The sequence below is a fragment of the Vicugna pacos genome, chromosome 19, assembly GCF_048564905.1.
Source record: "Vicugna pacos chromosome 19, VicPac4, whole genome shotgun sequence".
Lineage (NCBI taxonomy): Eukaryota > Metazoa > Chordata > Mammalia > Artiodactyla > Camelidae > Vicugna > Vicugna pacos.
Genome location: NC_133005.1, coordinates 27,706,575 through 27,729,320, shown reverse-complemented (window position 1 = coordinate 27,729,320; position 22,746 = coordinate 27,706,575). Strand labels below are relative to the sequence as shown.

Sequence of the window (22,746 nt, the reverse complement as noted above, 5' to 3'; positions counted from 1 at the left end):
GGACCTAAGGGTATCGACACCGGTGGGGTTCACGTGTGCCCCTGCAGGCTCACAGGTGGACTGGCGAGCTGGGCTGGCAAAATCACACGGAGGACAAAAAAATCACATGATCGATATTGGCAGCATCTGTGAGCGAGGTCAGGCGATGAGGGAGGAGGAGATGCAAAGGAAAGAAGGGTACTTACAGCTTTTTCTTTTTTTAATGCTGTATTTTATTTTTCCTGGACACTGTTTCAATTTATTTTTCTGCCTGAAACTGAGCTTTAAAAAGTCATTTTCTCAAAAAGCAGACTTGCCGAGAAAACTGTTCTTTTCACAGCTATCTCCTGGGATTTAAGGTGAAGGTGGCCAGGGGATAAAACAAGCCAAATGGTTACAGGGCTCACAACCGGCCATATGTCATGCTTAGGCTTTTCATTTACTTATGAGTAATAACAACTCTTCGTCTCTACAGAGCACTAAACTTTGCAAAGCACTCTCACAGACGTTAGTTATTTCAGTGGATTCTCAACAGTGCTCTCATTTCCAATGTCACTATAAAAATATCCGAGCCAGAGGCAGAAAACCTAGCCCTTTCACACAACTTAAAAGGAGGGAATGCTTGGCTCCTAGTCTCTGGCTAACATTACATCTTCAAAATAGCCTTGAGGGTTCCCCTATTTCTTTGGCCTCTACAGCTACCCTCACTGAGTAAAACTGGGGTCTGAACTATACCCAGTAGTCTAGATGGGCACCCTCTCCACCCATCCAATAAGAATGTGGGAGAGGCCTGAGAAATGGGCTTCATACAGTGTTCTGGCCCAACTCTGATCAATTGCTAATGGTTACCTAGAAGGTTGTGTTAAAAAAGATTCTGAGTTCAGCAGGAACAGTGCTGTGACTGACTAGTAATGCCTTCTGTGGACATGAAAAGGAATCACAGCCCTAGTTCTGGGTATCTGCCAACTCACTTCTAAGGACCTGTGAGACTTCCAACCAATTTCAGACCCACTGTGGACCAAAGAGAGTTGCCGTGAGGCCAATAAAAAGCAAGTTCAAGACTGTGAAGTTAAAGAGATGAATGTAAGTTAATGCATTGCTTCCTTCATTGAGAAAGTCTTGTTTTTTAAAAAACTGTTGTCTGAACTAAATGTTGTGCTTGATGACACAGCTGGCTGACGCAGACTTACACTGAGGTAAGTTCTTCATCTCGTCGTGGACTGTTAATAAACAGTTTGCTCAGGGGCTGACCACTGATACAGACAACCCCCAGATTTGCTTGGATGCCAAGCAGCACCCCTGATGTAGTGCCAGCGGAATGGCCACCTCCTTAATTTGGAGTACAAGCTGATCACTGCTGACACAGAAATGACATATGGAGGGGCTCAGTGCCGAAGCCTGGTCCTCTCAGCTCAAGCCTGGGCTCTCCTTGTGCCCAGGAGGCATCCCATGTACCTTGTGGTTTTGGGTGCAATGCTCTGATCCTTATCCACAGTGGAAAGGTCGACATTTGTGATGCCAACTTCAGTGGAAATCTTGACTCTGAGCTATAGTGAAACACAGAAGAAAATCATCAAGTTAACTGGTAAATATGCCAGGAATTAACGTACATATCCAAATTTTTCTCTTACTGATGAGTAAAGGGATGAAAAAAACCCCAGGACAGGAGTCTTCAATGATCTTAGTAAACTGATCCAGCCAGGTAGTACATCTACCTCTCCCATCCTGAGGCCTAAAAGTAACTCCTTGATTATTATTCCTTGTTCCTTTCTTTGGCTTTAGATGTATATTATTAAAAAAAAAAAGAAAGACAAGAAAAGAAAGTAGATCTTTTCCTGTGTACTTTAAAATAAATAAGGTGAAAAACCCTTATGCAGTAACCTTCAAACAATTTAAATCAAGTACTCAGTTCTAACGACAGCTAATGTTTATTGAGTGTTTACTACGTGAAAGACATTGACTTTATAACGATGATCTCATTTTATCCTTACAGTAACTCTGTAAAGTAGTGCTATTTCAGAAGAGGAAATTAAAGATTAGAGAGATGAAGCCATTTGCTCAAGTTCAGATAGCCGGTAAGACAGAGCCAGCGTTCAAGATCAGGCGTCCTGACAGAGTCCGTGTTCTTAGGCACTCTGCTGTCCACTTTCCCAGCCAACACTTACTTTGTGCCAAGCAGTACTGTAAGTTGGCCCATGAAGATCTAAGAAGCTATGGCAGTCATCTGCACGGTTCACCAAGTACTTCTGCTTTTCATTCTGAGCATGGGACAGAATTGTATTTCCCTGCCCTCCTGGAATCAGGTGTGGCCACGTGACTTGTTCTGGCCAGTGAAATGTGAGCAGAAGTGTATGACTTCCAAGTGGAATCTTAAGAGTCAATATGTGATTCTGTTTTCCTCTGACGTGGACATAGGTAGGCGGTGTGCAGAGGCTTGCTACTCAGCCTGGGGTCCTAGAGTGAGGACCACACGAAACATAGCCCCCAGCTGACACATTAAAGATATCTCGTGTGGGCAAAAAAGAAACTTCTTGTTTTAAGCCACTGAGATTTGGAGTTTGTTACAAGCATAAAGCTGTCTGTCCCTTTTGACTCTTAACAGTGTTTAAAAATTCTATACGTTCCTTATAACACTTTCACAAAGAGGAGCTAGCCAATGCCAGTAGATAAGAATTTTCAAAAATTAGATTAAAATAAATGTAAAATTCCAAAAGAGATAGAAAACACGCTAAAAATCTACTCAGAGGAAATTTTTTTTTAAAAATCTAAGTTTGAAAATGGAAATTATGCAATCCCAAGGCACTTTTAAAATTTAAACATATCTGTGAGAATTCCAAATATTTGATAACCTTGAATCTAATGCTTAAGGAGATCCTTGTCAAATCTATTGGTTTATAGTCCAAGTCAGGATCAAGGAATAGAGATAGAAGGTGGGCAAATAATTGAAGGACAGCTTCAGCATATTTCTAAAATGTACTATCAAGGTTTGACAGCCTCAAATCAAGGGCAAAAAAGAAAAATTAAAAGGGGATAAAGATAGCTATCAAGTAATTCCTTTTAACAGCCTCCATAATAACTATTTTGTGACAAGAGCCTCAATTATCAGGTTGAATAGGGGTGTTCTGTTGCTAAAACGAAAAAGAAAAAAAAAACCTAAATGTAAAAGATTTCCGGGGCTATAAGGATATTATTACCTCCTACTTTTGAATACACAGCCACCTATTGGCAGAATTAAATTTAGCATCATAGCTTGTCACTGAATCTAGGCAACTGAGTGAATTACTTTTAGGGGTTGGGGGTGGGAGGACAGATGGCCTTCCAGTTAAAAAAACCACCAAGGAGAGAGCTGGGATCCTCTTCTTTCGCTCTTTGGGCTCTTTGCTGAGCAAACAGCTTCATAACTCAAACAGGGCTCAAAACCAGAGCCAGTTTTGCTATACAAAGCTCAAGCCAGAGAGGCACTGACAGCACTTCTATTGAAGAAAAACTGAAGTGGAAGGCTCAAGCCAAGAAGTTGCCAAAGAGCTTTGATTAGCAAGACTTTTAGCAAGACACCCCACTGAGAAACCACTCCCCTATGTTCCCTCAGAGCATCTGGAGCACTAGGTGCAGGGGTACACAGACATGGCAAGGTGTACTTCCTGTCCTAAAGGGAAACATAAAGGCAAAGCTAAACTGTAACAGATGAGGCTGCTGCTTCAATGAAGGGATGAACAAAGTGCTACAGAAGCACAGCAGAGGGAACTGTGACCCGAGTGGGCCTGGGGCAGCCCTTGGTGGGTGAGTGAGAAATGTGCAGCAGGAAGGCTGAGGCAGTCCTCCAGTTTCAGGAGAGGTAGGAGCTTAGTGATACTCCATGCTATAAAAATAGACTGTTTTCATAGGTAATTACTCTGGAATCTTCATCAACATTAACTAGATAATTCACTCTTCACTTTGTGACTCATTCCCTTAAGGACTCCCTCACTTAAATTGTAAATGTGATCTTAAAATCATCATCCCACCTAAATGTCCATAAACAGGAGATTGGTTAAATAAACAATGGTATATATACATACACTTTGAATTACAGTGGAGCAATTAAAAAGAACAAAGTAGGTGTCTATGGACAGATACGGAGATACTACCTCCTACTTTTGAACACAGAGCCAACTATTGGCAAAATTGTATTTAACATCGCCTGTCAATGAGTCCAGGCAACTGTGTGAATTATGGCAGGGAAGCACTGGGGGCACAGAGGAGGCCATCAAACTGAATAGACCCCTGAGGGGAAAGCTGGGAGCCTCTACTCTGTGACAAAAGCTAAGAATACTAATGTTTATAGAATGATCCCTTTTGTGTAAATAAGAAAAGATGTGCATACATTCAATGACGCATGCATCCTTTCTTTTCAAAGCACATACAGTTAACTGTTAATAATGGATTCCTCTAAGCAGAGACTAGACTGAAGGGATGAGAGAAGGCTCTTATATTTTATTATATACCTCTTTGTACTTTGAATTCTTTTTTAACCATGTCTATTATTTTGTTCCAATTTTTTAAAAATAGGCATTATCTGAGCAATGAGATTGTGTACCATATATTTTCTTCTTTATAAACATTTCTGTATTAAAAAGTACCATCCAATAAGTAGGATTTAAAAAACAATCACTCGCTCATTCAACAGATGGATAAACACAAACATGTTTAAAGACTTGTGTAAGGCTCCTCAACGTATCCTAATTATAGTGGTAAGGAAGCCATTGACTTGCCTGTTTTTACTTAGAATCCTAACTATAAAGTTTTACCAAGACCATGGTCACCAAGGCCTGCTAAACAAGATTCAACTGTGTGTTTTGTTCATTATAAGCATTCATGGTACAGACATGACGAAAGGGCAAATTGCAGTCAACTCAAGTCATTTGGGGTTTGCTCTCAGCCCTTATTTTAAAAGGCCCCCTAAGTTACAGCTTTCTTTGTTGCACAGAAACACTGTAGGGCTGTTCTTGAATAGGAAACAGTTGAAAACAAGTCCTTCTGCTCCTAAAATCTTACTACAAATGGGTCTCTGGAAACATTTAAAAGAAAAGCATTTTTATGCTACTCTCTTAAAGCAAATTGAGAAATAAAATCATCGTAATTTTTTTCAAAGCATTGATGTAAAAAGTTCAGAGTAGGATCCCTGTTGGTTAGCTGCTTCTTCCTTCAAACTAACACTGCAGGATTAGTTTTTATAATAGGAAAGGGACTTGTTTAGCTACTTTAAATGCAGCTAAGTCTGCTTTACAGTGAATCAGCTACTCCTTCCTTTGCCTGCACATATACCTCAAAAAACATTTTAATGCCAGGAAATGCAGTCTTTCTGCTGAGAGTAATAACCTCCCTGTTTAGCTCATCATTGTCAAAAATGATGGTGCATTAGGGGCAATTAATGCTAATAACAGCTTCTAAAACCCATGCTTCCCCTGACAGCAAGTCCAATGTCAATGAGTGCTATTACAGGCCTTCCACACCAAACCACCGTTAATGCACTCTGACCAATGTCAAGCATCTCTCAGAAGAGTAAACAGGACCTGCTGACCCACTCAGAGGCCCCAAGTGTGACTATTACTGAAATGACAAAGTAAAGTTGCGTATGTGACAGAGGTCAGAGCACGCATGTGCACAAATACACACACGCATGCATACATAAAGCTTAACACATTGAAGAGGAATACAGGAGATTTTTAATGCTTATTCCATCACCGGAAAGGAAAAGGACAGCAATGGCCTCAATGGGGGCTTCTTATCATTGTATGAGTAATAGCTATGAGCCATCTCTGCTATTTTGTACTTATTTAGTTTTTCCAATGACCACAGAAACACTTGTGCAAACACCAGATTTGATGTTACAAAAAGCCAAGCTGTTATGGTAATCAAGACAGCACAGTACTGATATAAATACACAAATACAGGTTAATTGAATAGAACTGCAAGTCTAGAAATTAACTTTATATTTATGGTCAACTAATTTTTGACAAGGATGCCAAGACAGCTCAATAGGGAAGGAACAGTCTTTTCAACGAATGGTGCTGGGACAACTGCACATCTATATGTAAAGGAAGGAAGATGGACCCCTACCTCACACCACATACAATAATTAACTCAAAATGGATCAGAAACTTAAATGTCAGAGCGAAAACTATACAACTCTTATAAGAAAACATAGGAGTAAATTTTCATGATCTCAGATTAGGCAATAGTTTATTAGCTACAACACAAATCACAATCAATGAAAGAAAAATAAAGAAACTGGACTTTCTCAAAATTAAAACCTTTTGCGTTTCAAAAGACAACATCAAGAAAGGGAAAAGACCACCTATAGACTGTGAGGAAATATCTGTAAAGTATGTATCTGATAAAGAATTTGTATCCAGAATACACATAGAAGTCTCATAACTCAAGAATATATAAAGACAAATAATGTAATAAGGAAATAAAAAGTATACAGTTTGGAAAGGAAGAAAGAAAAACACAAATAAAATATTTTTGATAGGGAAAAGATCTGGATAGACATTTCTGCAAAGAAGATACATAAATGACCAACTAGCATATTAAAAAGATGATCCACATCATTGGCTATCAGAGGAATGCAAATCAAAATCACAATGAGGTACCACTTCACACCCATTAGGATGGACTAAGTGAAAGAGACAGATAACAACAAGACTTGATAAGGATGCAGAGGAATCGGAATCCTCATACATTGCTGGTGGGAATGTGAAATGGTGCAGCTTCTTTGACAATCAAGTTTGTCAGTTCCTCACAAAGTTAAACACAGTTACCATATGATCCAACAATTCCATTCCTAGGCATAAACCTCAAAGAACTGAAAACAGGTGTTCAAACAAAAACTTGTACATGAATGTTCATAGCAGTATTATTTACAACAGCCAAAAGGTGAAAATACCCCAAATGTCCATCAACTGATGAATGGATAAACAACATGTGGTATGTCCACACAACAGAACACTAAATTATTCAGCCATACAAATGAATAAAGTACTAATAAATGCTACAACATGAATAAACCTTAAAAATATTATGCTAAGTAAAAAATACAAAAGGCTACATATTGGATGATTCTAGTTATATGAAATGTTCCAAATAGGCAAATCATAGAAACAAAAAGTAGATTAGCAGTTGGCAGAACTGGAAAGATAAATTCCACAGAATAAAGGCTGTCTACAAATAGACACAGGGTTGCCTTTTGGGGTGATAAAAATGCTCTGGATAATGGAAAAGAATCTGAAAAATATATCTATATGTATACGTGTATGTATATTCTATGTATATGTATAACTGAATCACTTTGCTGTACACCTGCAACCAACATTATAAATCAACTACACTTCAATAAGAAAATCAAAGGAAAAAAATGCTCTGGAATTAGATAGTGGTGATGGTTGTACAATTCTGTGAATACACTAAAGACGCTGAATTGTATACTTTTAATGGCTAATTTCATGGTATGTGAATTACATATATCCTCAGTAAAGCTGTTATTTGAAAAGAAAAAAAGCTACTTTGTGTAGGGTAAAAGGCTTACTCTAAAAGATGAATTACCATAATTCTAAGGGCCTTGGAATGTGGGCAAACATCTTTAGACCACTTCATCCTTTTCTTCTTTTAAGTGGTCTGAGATGGAAACTAAGCATTGAAAAAATGAGACTTGGCCTCCACCCATAGCGAGCTCTCAGCCCAATGAAAGAGCAATACGTACAAGCAAACAACGGTAATACAATGCAATAAGAGCAATTATAGACAGGGTGCAAAACACTATAGCAACAAAAATAAATCAAGTAGCCTGAAGCCCTCAATATAAGGGGAAAAAAACTTAAAAACTGTTGGAAGAAAATATTAGAGAATATCTTTTTGATCCTGGAGCAGCGTAGGCTTTTTTAAAGAAGACACAAAAAGTACAAACAATCTAGGGAAAAAAAGACTTTAAAATTAGGCTTCACTGACATTCATTTCCGTGCATCAAAACAGCAACACCGAGGGACGCTACCTGATGCTTATAACTAAGGATCCAGAAAACATATGGTTCCTAAAAATCTATAATAAAAAGACTAACAAACCAAAAGAAAAAGACAAAAGGTCCACAATTCACAAAAGAAACCTAAATGGCCAATAAACACAAGAAGAGATGCTCGATCTCACTAGTAACCAAAGAAAAACATTAACACTAGAAGATACCATTTAGTATTCATCCAGTAGATAATCAAAACTCTTAATACCAAATACTGGTAAGAATATGAAGAAAAGAGCAATTTGGCAATACCTAATAAAGCTAGAAGATGAGCACACCCTACAACCCTGTAACTTCATTCTACATAAAGAAAATGTGCATAAGGAAATATGTACTAGAATGTTCACAGCACCACTTTTTACAATAGAGAAAATCTAAATGTCCAACAATAGGAAAATGAATAAATCTGATTCATTCCTAAAAGGAAGACAATGTTATGAAAAATTATTCATATTTATGCATATAGCTCTAGTTCTACATGCATAAATATGGCTGTCATAAAATTAATATTGAGTGAAAACAAGCAAATTGCAAGAGGCTACATACAGTATAACATAGTGTATATATTTTGAGAAGATGCAACTCAATGTAATATATGTTTAAAAGTACATATGTAGCAGAAATATAAAAGCTGACATTAGAACAATAAACCTCAAATCTGGGGAAAGAGGGAAGAAAAAGTGTTCGAGGAACATACAGAGTTTACATCCAATCTATAGGGTTTTATTTCTTACTAAAATAAAATAAAGGAAAAAAAATAGCAAAATGTTAGAGTTTGAGGGAGCTGAGTGGCTGGTGGGTATATGATAATCATTGTATTATTCTCCATTCTACACTAAAAAAATAAAAATAAAACTCTATGGGAGCACAGATGAAGGAGTCACATTTGAACTAGACCTTCAGGATGAATAGTTCAACAAAGGAGGAGAAGAACATTCCCCATGGAAGAAACAAGAGAAGAAGTCCAAAGGCATGTGCATGTATAGTGTATGTGAGGACCAGGATGCAGTTAAGAGCAGCTAGAGCTGAGGGGATGGGGATGCACCCACAATGAAGGATGTGCACGTGCCTTATAGAGGACCATCTAAGGCCACAAAAAGGAGTCTCAACCTCACTCATAGTCAAGAGGGGAACAAAGAAATATTTAACCAGAGGAATAATGTGATTTTATCTTGCTAGTGGTGCTTATGGAAAACTAAATGGAAGGGGCAGAGACTGAAGACAATGAAGCTAGTTAGAGACCACCTACCTACCTACTTGAGAACCATCCAAGTGGGAAAACTGGGACCAGAGAACAAAGGACTCATGCAAAGGACATTCAAAGACGGAATCAACAGGACTTGGTGACTGACCAGAAGTCAGAAATGGAAAGGAAGGAAGAGGTTAAGAATGGCTGTGATGTTGGGTAAGGCACTTAAACTGGACATGTTGTTATTAAGATTGTACAGGTAGAAGGAAAGAGGTTTCACGCAAAACAAACAAACAAACAAAAAGCAAACCTAAAATCAAAGTTTGCCATTCAAGGTGTTGAGTTGCAAATAAGGCCTCTTAATGCAAGAAACTAAAACGGAAAGAATCTAGATTTTAAAGATTCAAGATACACACTACAATAGTTTCTATCCAAATTTTTTGTTAATAAATGGACTAGGATCAGATGTCTCCCGCCCAAAAAGGTCAGACATGAAGTAGAGAAAAGGCAGAGAGACTCGAGTTCCAGAAAATAGCTTCCTTTCTGCCAAACTTTAAATGTAAGTGTTTAATATACCTGTGTTAAATAATGCCCCGCTTTTGAAAAGGTCAAACCTTCTAGCTGCCTTGTCTTTTCATTAAAAGAGAGTGTCATAGAAGCCAACCTGAGGAGCTCTCCAAAGGCCAAATCTGGAATAACATGAGGGGAAAAAAGTGATCACAATAGCGGATTATGAACTATAGAGTAAAATAAATATCCATCAGTCCAAAGTGTTATAAATAATTGAATAAGTAAATGAAGGGGTGGGGGAGACAGCTTTTTCTTACAGTAGAATTCCAATTAATAAATGTAGAAGGAATAAAAGAGAAAAATCACCTTTTTTGCAAATGAACAACTCTTGCAGGAAAGATCATCAGGGTTATTTGCAGAGTCTCAAAGCATTACTCTCCCAGACATTTAATTACAAAGCAGAAGAACAGCAACTTTACAATGGAAAAACCTAGCAGACACCACCTTAACCAAGTGACCGAGGTTAACATCACTAGCAATGAGACGTATCAACATCATTTACTTCCTAACAGGATGCACTGAGAAGGGCAGAGCATCACTTTTGGAGTATTCTTGCAAAAAAAAAAAAAAATGCATAACCTGAATTTAATTATGAGGACACATCAGACAAATCCAAAGTGAGGGACATTCTACAAACTAACTGGCCAGTACTCTTCAAAAGAATCAAGCTCACAAAAGACAAACTATTCTGAACTGGAGGAGGCTAAAGGCGCGTGACAACTAAAGGAATATGCAATCCCCAGGTTGAATCCTAGACCAGAAAAGCGACATCAGGAAGATAATTAGTGGAATCTGAATTAAGTCTATATAGATTAGTTAATCATATTGTATCACTGTTAATTGGCTCGTATTGATAGTTGTATCAGAGTTATATGAGATGTTAACATTAGGGAAAAGCTGGGTGAAGGGTATATAGGAATTCTTCACACTATTTTTGTAACTTAAGATTTAAATTATTTCAAAATGAAAAAGCTCTGTTAAAAAAGAAAAGTGAGTGGAAAATGACATCTGGATAGTGAAGACAACAGCTGTCACAAATAGCATGTATTTAATTATTCAGGAAAGGCACAGTACCACTTCAAGTTCCCCTGACCCAACAAAATGCACGACAGGGTGGTCAGGTAGATGGAACAAAGACACGGTGGCAGAAATATTGAGAAATGACAGCCGAAAGGAGAAAGTAACATTATAAAAGGCCAGCGGCTGGAGCCGCACGCAGCTCTGCAGCCTCTAAGCAAGCTCAGTGTTCCCAGGGCACGCTGACTAAACTGGTGTTGTGCAGGGGATCCACCCAAGCACAGATAGGCCGGATGATCTCAGACAAGTTACTCTACCCCTCCGAGCCTCATCTATGAAATGAAGAGAACTCCACACATCTGCTAGGGTTGCTGTAAGAATAAAATAAGCAGAAGCACACAGAACTGTAATTCTCACGTCATAGGCATTCAATAAAGGCTTCATACTGATGATCCTAAGCCAAAACAAGAAGAGGTTAAATCATATCCCATTGTTTAAGAAAGTGTAATTCATCTTAAATAAACTTCTACCCAAAAAGGTTAAAATGAAAACCACAGTGACTGAAGGGGTAAACTTCAATTAGACGGGAAAACCACTAATGTGAATTATCTCATTCCCACAAAGCATCAGATAAATGAGGCACAGCTTTCCATCCTGAAAACCACTTGGATCTTCAACACAACTAGAGTCAGCTACACATCTGAAACACAGTCCATTATGATAGATTGCCAATTTTCTTTTGTACTTTACCCAGATAGCCTCACTGGTGCTATAGGTCACTTGATGCTTCTGGTCCCCTAACTAGCATCAAGCACTTTTCTAAATCTATCAAGGCCAACCACAGAAAGCATCTTAAGAATATTTATACCTCAGTGGAATTATGGGTGGTTTTTATTTTTTCTACTTTTCAAAGTTTGTGTAAAATAGCAATGTTAATTTTAATGGCAAATGAATAACTTACAAATAAAAGAAAACTCGCTACATTCAAGTTCTTGGCTAAGCCTGTCAAACAGCATAGCTCAAACCAACTACTCTCTTAACATAGTCACATTAACTTGGTTGTAAGTGAAGTCAGTATCCCAGATGGTTAATGCTGTGTGCCTATTTGGTCATTTCCTTGGGTATATTAACATGGCAATGGGGATGATAAGAAAAGCACTAACCTCTACAGTATTTGCAATGTAACGGCTGTCACCTTCTACTTTGACAGAGAAGTCATAATAACCACTGGAAAACTTGACATTCACGAAGTTGAGCTCAAAAACATCCCTGTGAAGAATGACAACAGAGTTAGCAAGAACTCACACAGGAAAGTCATGAATGTAACTAAGTTACAGGCTACAAAGTGAGGCATTCCATGAGACAGTTCAGGGCTACACCACTTCACTTTTCCACTTACCACTCACCTTGGGCCACCTCCTGCTCAATCACAGATTATAATGAGGGGCAAACTTCAAAATGATCTAAAATGACCTCTTCCTTCAAGTCTCCAAAATCTTCTTTATCATTTTCTCCCCACTCTCAGCTCCTAAAAATCCCACCTCCTTTGGGTAAGCCTTCCACAATTAAATGCAAAACAGGTAAGTCTACAGTGTGATACCAATTATGTTAAAAAAAAAGAATAGAAATGTTCAAATTGGTGTAGAGTAGTACAATTGTAGGTAATTTTCTGTATTATTTCTACTTTGTGTGCTTTGTGAATTACCTAAAAAAGGCATATCTCACTTTTAATTTAATTTTAAAATACTAATAATTTTTATTTTAAAGGGGAAAAAAGGTAGAGAATTCTTAATTCTAACTACATAGCAAAATCCCCAATGTCGTTTACCATTCCATTGATCATTCCTAAAAATGATTTTGCTTTTTAATTTCACATATTTCCTATGTATCTTTATGACTATCTAACAAACACATTTTCTCTCTAAAACTCAAAAGCTCCCAATCTCATTAACTTACTAATTTAGCACTTACCGAAGTTCCATATAAAAATTGACCCTTAATTTTTAAAAAAAAATTTACATAACCATAATATGCAGTCATTAAAGATAAGACTGTAGAAGAATATTAATCCTATGGGGGAAATTTTCCTGACATATTGTTACGGATAAAGCATAATCCTAAATTTAGGGAAATTTGATTTTATCATCTTGGTAATAACCACATTAATCTGGGTTATGCTGGCTGCAGGCTAACTTCCCAAAACAAATGTATTGGTGCCCTGCAGAGCTCTGCTCAAAACTTACCCTACAGGGGTGAAAGATGTTTTCTGGAGGACGGTGGCTCTAGAAGCAACGGATTTAGCATGTTCTAGCTTAACAGTGGCCTGAGTCAGAGGCTGGGACAGAACGTTGGTGACCTGCAACTGGAAATACATTTTAAAAGTATCTGTAGCAACAAAGGCTGAGGGAACACAAAATTTTGCTTCTAAGGTGCTTTCCCCACGGGGATCATGCTCTGCAGGGGAAGAACCATCTCAGTTCAGGAAATCATCGCTGACCTCTGGTCTACTATCTATCAGGGATCAAATACCGGAAAATACAGCTAGGCTGGGACTACGGTAGGTTATGGGAAGTTAGAGGTGGGGAAGATCTTAAAGGTGATTTTATTCAATGATTTCATTTTTCACATAAGGAAACCAGAGACCAGGGAAAGAAAATGACCAGCCCCAGATCACACAGCTAAGGCTTCCTTCTTTCTGATCCCTTGAATGATCCACTCTACTAGTCGACTAATGTGTCTTTAAAAAAAAAAAATTATTAGCAAGAAAATTACTTTAGGAAGGTATGGGCAATGGGAAAGCTGAAGAAATGTAGATAATATTACTAACTTTTATATGTTGAAAGTCAATTTTGCCAAATACCAGGCCAGGCCTTATATATATATATAAATATATCCTCTCACCGACTGTCTGGGACAGAGAATAATCTTTCTTTTACAGGTGAAGAAACTGAGGCCATGAGAGGTTATGGGGCTGCCAAAGGCCACATGGTTAAGGACCCAAGCCCAGACCTACTTAGCTTCAAAAGCTAGTATTTTTCCCCGTACTCATGGTGAACTATGGTAATCAGGTTAGTTCTCCCCGCCAGTCTTTGCTGAGGGGACGTGACTTGTAAGTAGGGAGAGAAGAGGCAACTACTCTGGAGCACTGGGCACTTCTTCAGAAGAATATGTGTAGGGCCCACCAAAATAGAACTGATGGGATGGATGGGGCTGTCCTGTGTGGAACCCGCGCGTTTAGACATCAATAAAATGCTAACTTCTCATAAAGATTTTAACTTACCACTGGTTTCCAAACAATAGCAACAAATGCCTCATTTGAATGCAAAACTCTAAGCATGTGCATTTTGCTCTGTTCAAAGAGTTAACACACAAAAACAGTCTTGCTTACTGCTGAGTGAGAGGGAGGGCTATGCTCTGAAGAGGCAGAAAGGTATGCTGTCAGTTCCAAGGAAGAAGAGATCTGACAACTGACTTTAACAACTGTAACTCCCAGAATTTCTTGGGAATTTAAAAAGCTGTTTTAATGTATTTAGAAAGTTCACGTACTGGAAAATACATTTTAGAGTAAGACTTCTCTGTACCTCTGGGCTTATGAATCCAGAGATGCAATTTTCTTGCACTTAATTTTTTGAAAGTCTTACTATTTAGATTACTCTAGAAAAAAAAGCGGGGGGAGGTGTGGGAGAGATTTGAAGGGTTCTGTGACTAGTTCCCCCAGTGGCCACCCCCATTTCCAGGCAAAAGGAAAGGAGCCTTGCTCTTCATTTTAAGGGTCTGTTCTCATGGGGGTTACAATGGGCTGTGTACCAATCTTTGGATTTCCGGAAGCCTTACACTGGAAATGGCAATCAGAACAGCACATCTGGGGCACGAGTGTCATACCCGAAGGATAGCCTGTTCGTGAGTATCGGAAGGAGAGCCCTCAGGTACAACCACAACGGGCACATGGTAGTGATTCTGGGACAGGGCGGCAGCAGCAGAGGCCACACTGAAGGCTTCTGAGAGTGACTCAAAGTTCTTCTTGCTAAAGATGGCATTCATTAGCTGGATGACCTGATCCTGAAAGAGAAGAGAAACGCAGCTCCGTCAGGAAGATGGGACAGCCACCCCTTCCTCCCTACCTGGCTCAGGTCATTCCTTATCTGTTTCCAGGTGTTCACATGGAAGGTCTTTGAACATTAATCCAAAATAGTAGGGGTGGGGGAAGCAAATAAACTGCATTTAAGCTTAAAACTGGACTGTGGTTGGTTTTTCCCCATTCTCTGGTACGAAGTGAAATTTATGCATTTATCTGTCAACCATTTATGGATGCTTACTATACAAATACAAAGTACTTCTAATTACTGAGATATGAAAGTATATTATCAAATACCTGTAACACTACCCATCTGTTCAATGCCTATACGTGGCAGGCACTATGACAGGTACTTTACGTGCATTAACTCAAATCTTGACAAAAGTCCTGAAAAGACTGATATTTCAATCTTTTCCAAATAAAGAAACCAAGGCAAGGTTAAGTAACCCCTACAAGTTAAAACAGAAAGGGAAAAAAAAAAAAAAGACCAAAACTTGTATGTAAGTCTGTTTGGCTCCAAAGTCCTTCCACAATAGAATATATTAGGAGGTAATGGGCTGCTTAAAGAAAAAAACTGAAAGCAATTTTTTAAAAAAGCAGAACCTAAAAGCATTATTAAAATTCTAGAGGTTGTTTGCTTAAGAGGAAACATTTTCCACTTCAATCAGTTTTGTTTTTTAAAATCTACCATCTAACAAAAGAGCCCTCTTGTTCCCGACAGTGTTATTCACAGTCGACATGAAATAATTTTCTTTAATTGTACCAATTACATTTTCCAACACTAAGCTGTTGACATGTTAAAATGGGTGACTGTTCACCAGAATGGTTATGTCAAAAGCAGTGACAGCAAAATTATTCCAGCTAAATACCTGGTTAGTAGAAGCTTGGGAATAAAGCAAGAAAAAGTTTAAGTTGTGCATGTAGAATATCACCAATTCATCACTGTACCATGTATAAGAGAATCCCTAAATGATTTGCATTATAAGACCCAGATGCCTGCTCTTTGACCCATAACAGAAATATAAATAGAGTGTGGAATCTCTAGACCTCCCACACTTAAGATAAAGGAACAGATAACATAAAAATGCCAATATGTGGAATAAATTAGTAGATTGTATCCTCCAGGGAAAATAAGAAATTAATTCAAATTACTCAAGGCAGGTAATTATTTATAGTTTACGTGAAACTCAGCATAGAACTCGCAATGCATTGATAATACATAAAAGAAGTGAAACTTCTATTCTGGAACCCAAATCTCTCCTCCTAAAATTAAAACCGCAGCAGCTTGTATTTTAGATCAAAGGTTGGTAACCTTCTCTCTCCCAAACAAGGGGTATAAAGAGGGTCCTACTCAAAAGACGTCCCACACACATTTCAACTAAAAGTTCTTTCAGGTTAACAAGCTCCTCTTGAAAAGAAAAAGAAGAAAAGAATGAACTCTTGGTAGATGTCTGGTAGGCACACATGCCTCTCAGTGAACTATGTCAGTCTGTACAGAGCAGCTCTGCTTTAGCTATTGCTGAGGATCGGGGGGAGAGGGGAGCACAGGCAATTGTGAAGTGCAGGGCACTTCTCAAGAGAAAAAGGATTTGCACGGGCCACCAACATGGAAAGCATTCATGAGACAAGCAGCAAGGAGCAGCAAGGAGAAAAGGGAGGTGAACGAGAGTAATGCACCTGGCCTCTGACCACTACCTCACAGCCTGTCTCTACCTCATTTAAAGCAAGTGAAACAATTTGTTTACTTGCCCATCCCACTGACAGCCAGTTTTTCAAGAACAGGCTTTGTATCTTTCTGTTTCTCATTCTCAGTGCCTAAGCCAAGACACCCTAAAGCTAACTGAACAACCCTCTCTGAAGAAAAGCTATCCCTGGCAGATAAAGTCAACTACGCCTTTGGGTTCCATGCCCAAGAACTGCAGCATAGACAGGCACCTCCTTAATGGACGGTTCAGTCCCCACGTGGTCCATGAGCTTGTAGGTGGCAGCCACAAATAACGCCGTTGTCTCCAGCCCTTCTTCAAACTGCAGGTACACACCTCCCAGTTCATCCAGGCGAGCAACAAGGTCCTGTCACAACAAAATGGAGGCAGGTTGGAAGTTAAGTGACAACAGAAATGAGACATACAAACCACTGTCACCCCAGTGCAGACACAGCTTTCAGAAATCTCCCTCCAAATCTGTGGACCACCTGAGTCACTTAGTACTTTCTCAAAAAAATGTGCTCAGGCAGACTACAGTGTATCACACAGGCATCTGAAGAGAACACATCTTCTGCCCCTCGGGGAGTGCTCCTCCCCTGAACCCCTGTACTCAAGTCCAAGCCCAGGAGTTGTGGCACCGAAGGCACCAACTGCTCTGGGCAGAAGGCCAGTGGGCCAGGCTGCGCTGCACCCAGGAAGCACCGTGACACAGATGAATGTTCCGGCCATCCATCTGGATATAGCCTAGAGAGCAGAGCACTTCTCTTTCCTACTCAGTGCTCTCAAGGATGAAGAGACATAAGCTCTCCCGGGCAACGTGATACGGCAGCTCACCTGCCTGCAGGGCCACCCAGTGATGACAGTTGGGACTGCCTGTCATCACGGGCTACGTGGTCCTGGAGAGGAGTCTCTGAACAGCAGGAGGTCCAGGCAAAGGAAAGGATGGAGTAACAACAAAAACCACAGTGACCACTGCTGAGCACCTCTTACGTACTAGGCACTTTACTTCACTTGTTCCTAACCACCACCGGGCAAGGAAATGGAGGCTCAGACATGAATAATTTGCTGGAGATTACACAGTAGTAAGAAGTAGAAAAAATTGTTTGAATTTCAGGTTTGTTAGGCTCTAAAACCAGTGGACTACAAGACTGTACCTACAGGAGGCTGAAGCAGTTTGCTGTCTAGTTGATGGTGTAACTATACTAGCCTAACAAATACTCCCTAGGAAATGGTACAACACACCAAAGCGTGCCTTGGATGCGGAAAGAAATGTCACTGCCCGTAACAAATCACTCACACCCATCTGCTAGACTCCTCTAAAGGGTGTCAAAGACAAGAGCTGGGAAATTCACTTGGCAAAATAAATTCGCACCTCAATCTCCTCCACGATGCTCCTCAGGTCAGCCTGCTGGGACAGGTAGGATGCAGTCTGCAGAGCCTGGACCGTCCTGGAAGGAAGAGAGTAGGACCCCAGTGAACAGCAAGTCTCCCTTTCCTCTAGCTGTAGTCAACCTTCCTGCGTCAGGATGCCTTCCCAGATAGCCCGCTCTTGTTCTTAAGAAGTGTAAGACAGTCCTGGCCCTGAAGGAGCTTATTTATAATCTACCTGAGAAAGAGGCAACAAAGGCCACTACAGCTGGAGAGAAGGCATTCTGGACAACAGGATTCGAAAGACTGCGGGTAGATAAGAGAGGGTACACCCGTTTGCCCTCCTCTGAAATCTGTTTTGTTCCAACAGCATCACATGCAGACCACTAGACTAAGACAAATTAGATTCAGAAGAGATATGCTCTTAGGTAGAACAGGATTCAATGTGACCAAGGTATATATGGCATCCCCATGTTGTACGAGGCACTGTGCCAGGCAGAGGTTGGTGGTTCATAAATTTTCAACTTTTCTTATTCCAAGACCAAAGAAATACTGTGGATCTACATATGTAGATTGTTGGGTAGAATCTGGAGCAACTTTTCTGAAACCAGACTGATGCAGTACGAACAAGAAGCATTCGGTAAACGCATGTTGAGAGGCTAACGCTTGCGCTGTCATCATCTTGCTGGAAGACCTGAAAGCCGCTCATCCTTTAGGCATTAAATAAGATGAAGGGAATAAAACATTTGGTTCTCAAACCAAAATTTATTCTCTTGTTCTTTTCCTACCATGTATTTCTGATTATAAAAATACGTATTTGTTAAAAATTCAAGTACATTACTAAAGAAGAAAGTTAAAATTCCTATAACACCCACTCCTAAAAGATAATCATTTTCCTATTTATTTTGAACTTAATAGATTGTATATATCTTTCCAAACGAGTACATATAAATGTATTTCATTCTTATTAACAATGACATAGTATTGCACTGCTTAGATGAACTGTAATTTACTCATTTACTCTCTAAATGGTAAACATTTGTTTCACTAGGTCATACAATGCCATAAATCATAACCCTTATTCATAGTTGTACATGGATATACGTTTTTTAACTTATGGAAGTGAAATTCACATAAAAATCACCATTTGGAAGGGAACAATTCAGTGGCATTTGTTGTATTTCACAATGTTGTGCAATTACCACCCCTATCTAGTCCCAAAACATTCCTGTCAGTTTAAAGTAAAACCCCATACACATGAAGCAGTTTCTTTTCATTTCCCCCTCCCTCCGCTGCTGGCAACCTGTGTTCTGTCTCTATGAATCTACCTATTCTGAATATTTTACATAAATGGAATCATACAAATGTGACCCTTTGTGTCTAGTTTCTTTCACTTAGCATAACGTTTCCAGGGCTCATTCATTTTGTAATATGTATCAGTACTTCATTTCTTTTTATGGTTTATTGATGTATTTTTACCCACTTATGGCTGTATTTCTGTAAGATAAACTTTTTAAGGTGGAATATAATAGGTATGTCCATCTAAGAGTTTTTATTAGGTTCTATTCTCTTAAAGTGCATAACTTGGAAAATATAAATCGTGCTTTTCAGGGTGGAAGGGAAAAGGCCGAGGCCCCCTAGTGGTTAAGATGACGCTGCTCAACCCTGGAAAGGTTTGCTAATTCCCGAGATGACCAGGCCTTTGTGTAAAACCACCATTTATCAAGTCAACGTGTTGGGGAAGGTAGAGAGAAAATTTGTCTGCTTTCATCTCAATCGTAATAATTTAGATTCCCTCTGTGGAAAACTAATTCCATTAAGATGGCAAGTGGAAAACAGAGGAGTCACAATTCACAGAGAGGCAAGCCTCAGAGTATTCAATGACCCCTCTGGGATGCTCATTGTTATAATGCAGTTGAGAAAATGAAACCTGAATTTTCAAATAAGATAAAAACCCCACATCTGTCCACGACAAATGCTGAGCCCAGGAAAGGCTGCTGAGACAGCCTAGAAAGAACTTTTCAATTGAGATATTCTTCTTCTCTTCTTTGGAATGAGTGAGCGTCATGCTGGTAACAACCTCAGAAGTTTTTAGGATGAAATTAATACAATTAGCTTTTGAAAAGTTTTGTCACTGGCTTTAGTGACTTATTCCCCAGTCAGCAATTTCTCCCGCTCTGGAGCACTATATTCAAACACTGATAAAGCAGATCCTGTCTTGCTGATATACAGCAGATGATTCAAGGAAATTGGGTTATGAGAGACCACAAGAGCATCTTTTCAGACAGTTCATTCAAACCTACAAATTTTTTTTTCCATTCTATACAAGTTTATGAACACTCATCTCCTAGAATAAGTCCAGTTAAATGTACAAGGCCCACTTAGAAGAGCCCTAACTTATATGAGATGTCCTTAAACAGTGCAAATTAGTAGTAATATGTAGGGCATCCTGCCAGTTTGATCTTCACAATAATCCTGTGAGACAGATACCATTCTCCCTGTTTTACATATGGAAACACTAAGGTTTAGGGAGGTTAAACAGTCAGCTCATGGTCCCAGAGGTATTAAATAGAAGCATCTGGAACTGAACACAGTTCTCTCTGATCTCGAGCGTGTGCTCTTTCTACCTGAAACTTTTTCAAAGAGAACAGACTAGAAACACAAAAGTATAGTTGCAGGCTTTATTAACTCTTTCTTGGGCACCTACTATGTGCCAGGCTCTCTGGGCACTATAAATAAAGACGCTTACAATCTAATACAGAAAAAACTACAGTACAACCAAGGAAGTAATCAGCTCCCTAAGAAAGGGACCTGAGAGGGAAATGCTCTAGAGGAGCAAGAACTCCCACTAAGAACCAGGCACTGCACTGGGCTCATTGCATGGATTATTTTACTTAATCCTGACATTTGTTCCAGGATGTAAGGATTACCAGCCTCATTTTATAGATGAGGCTCAGAGAGGTCAGCAACTTGCCCAAAGCCCCACAGCAAAGAAGAGCTAGAGTTCAAACCCAAGTCTAACTGACTCCAAAATAGGTGTACTTTCTTTGCACTTCTTCCTGTTCTAGGGTTTAGAGGAGGGAGATTTTCCTTTTTGCTTAGAGAGAAATGGAAAGATTTTTCTGTAGAAGGTGGCATCAGAGTGAGGCACTGACAGTGATTTCATGACATGAGATATGGTGATTAGAGAAACATTCCACAAGGGATTATGAAAAGAGATCAAAGTAATGTGACCTGAAACCAGAAGACCACAAGGGCCAAGCACTGGGTAAAGTGTGCATAAAATGTCCTTCCTGGGAAAAGCATCAGCCCCAAAGTCACTGATTACTGACCATGTGAATATGAGGAGGGTGTGAGAGTAACAGAGAGAACATTAAATGACTGTGAACCCTGCCCCTGACAAAGCTTCAAGTTTAGAAACATTTTGATTCTTAGCAAAAACAAAAAGCAAACAAAAACTGTGGGAAACCACTGAACTATTCTTCAGCAGGGAATTGGTGTCACTAACATCTTCCTGAAAAATGAACAGGAGTCCAGGTGCTCTGATTTCTTGCAGGGTTGCAATTAAATGGGGGATACATAGAAAAGAAAGAATATATATACTAGGTTAAACAAGGAATTTCAGTATTAAAGAAAAAACTATAAACTACATATACTGTTACTTTTAAGTTTAATAAACATCCTTAAGTCAGTTACAACATTTAAATTTACAATAAATAGGAAAGTTGCTCAGCATTCCTTCCTATAGGGCGCTTCTCCTCCACCCGGGCCTTCTATAGAAAAGCAGGGTCTGATTCCTTTAACAGGTTCCGCCTCTGAGCACCTCCTTCTTCCACCCGGTGCTGTCTCGCACACTTCCAAGGGGCCCCGGGAGCCCTCCTCCAGTGCAGAGCCTCCACTGCCAGCATCCCACTGGGGCCTGGCCAAGCCTCAGTAAGAGATGCACGTGGCTCCTGGGCCTCACTCTCCCCGGTGACTCCTACCCTGGCTTTAGTCCCTAATCTCAAAAGGCAACTGTGTCCCTACATGGCAGTGTGTTTATGTTCTCACTCAGTCTTCACCTTGTGCCTGAGCAGCTTGAGGAAGACCATGTCTAGGTGAGCTGCACGAGGACAGGGACCTCACCGGCCTTAGTACAAGATGACGTCTGCAGAGCCAGCAGAGCACCCGGCACAGAGCACGTGCCCAGAAAATACCTGCGGAACCGACGGCTGAAGCCTCTGAGGACGGCAGCCGAAGCAAACGAAGGCTGAGAAGCGCTCGAGGTGGTGACTTACGCTAGCACGGTCTCCTCTTTGCTGAGGCGGGCGGTGAGGGCACCGAGAGCTTCTTGGGAAGCCAAGGGGAGGCCAAAGCCACTCAGGGCTGCAACTGCATGGTAGATTTGGGCAACAGACGAGTCTTCACTGACAGCTGCCAGAAGCAGATCTTTGGTCTCATTTGAAACAGAGATCTAAGAAAGGATTGGCAGACACAGAGTTCAGAACAGGTGCTAGCAGTCTGTGGCAGGCACACCAAAGAGGGCATGAAGGGCGACTGCCCAAGTCACACCACCCACCTGGGACGTCATCACCACCACCCCTCCCCCCTGCCCCTGACTCCTCAGACACCAGAATTAAATGTCTGTAAAACCCCAGCACTACACTTTCGGGAAGATTCTGGCAAGTTACTTGTCTACTGATATGGTTCCCCTATGTTCAAAAAAATGGATTTCTGGAAATCTCGTGTGGGGGCACCCTTTCTTTGCTTTAAACATTTTTAAATGTTAAAGGGAGACAGAAAGAAAAATCAAGAG

General features: G+C 40.0%; 1 protein-coding gene across 3 annotated transcripts in view; it reads right to left on the bottom strand.

Moving 5' to 3' along the window:
• RPN2 (ribophorin II) overlaps nucleotides 1–22,746 on the bottom strand; it is a 50,322-nt gene that overhangs the window by 14,038 nt on the left and 13,538 nt on the right. For all 3 annotated transcript variants that reach the window (XR_012061714.1, XM_015237832.3, XM_006202564.4), the window contains exons 4-10: nucleotides 22,229–22,404; nucleotides 17,956–18,031; nucleotides 16,816–16,950; nucleotides 14,688–14,864; nucleotides 13,049–13,167; nucleotides 11,969–12,074; nucleotides 1,435–1,526 (exon numbers count right to left, since the gene is read on the bottom strand). Coding sequence is in view for 2 of the 3 variants with exons in the window: in XM_015237832.3 (XP_015093318.1) it covers nucleotides 1,435–1,526; nucleotides 11,969–12,074; nucleotides 13,049–13,167; nucleotides 14,688–14,864; nucleotides 16,816–16,950; nucleotides 17,956–18,031; nucleotides 22,229–22,404 (881 nt within the window). In the remaining variant the exon portion in view is untranslated. The remainder of the gene's footprint in view (nucleotides 1–1,434; nucleotides 1,527–11,968; nucleotides 12,075–13,048; nucleotides 13,168–14,687; nucleotides 14,865–16,815; nucleotides 16,951–17,955; nucleotides 18,032–22,228; nucleotides 22,405–22,746) is intronic.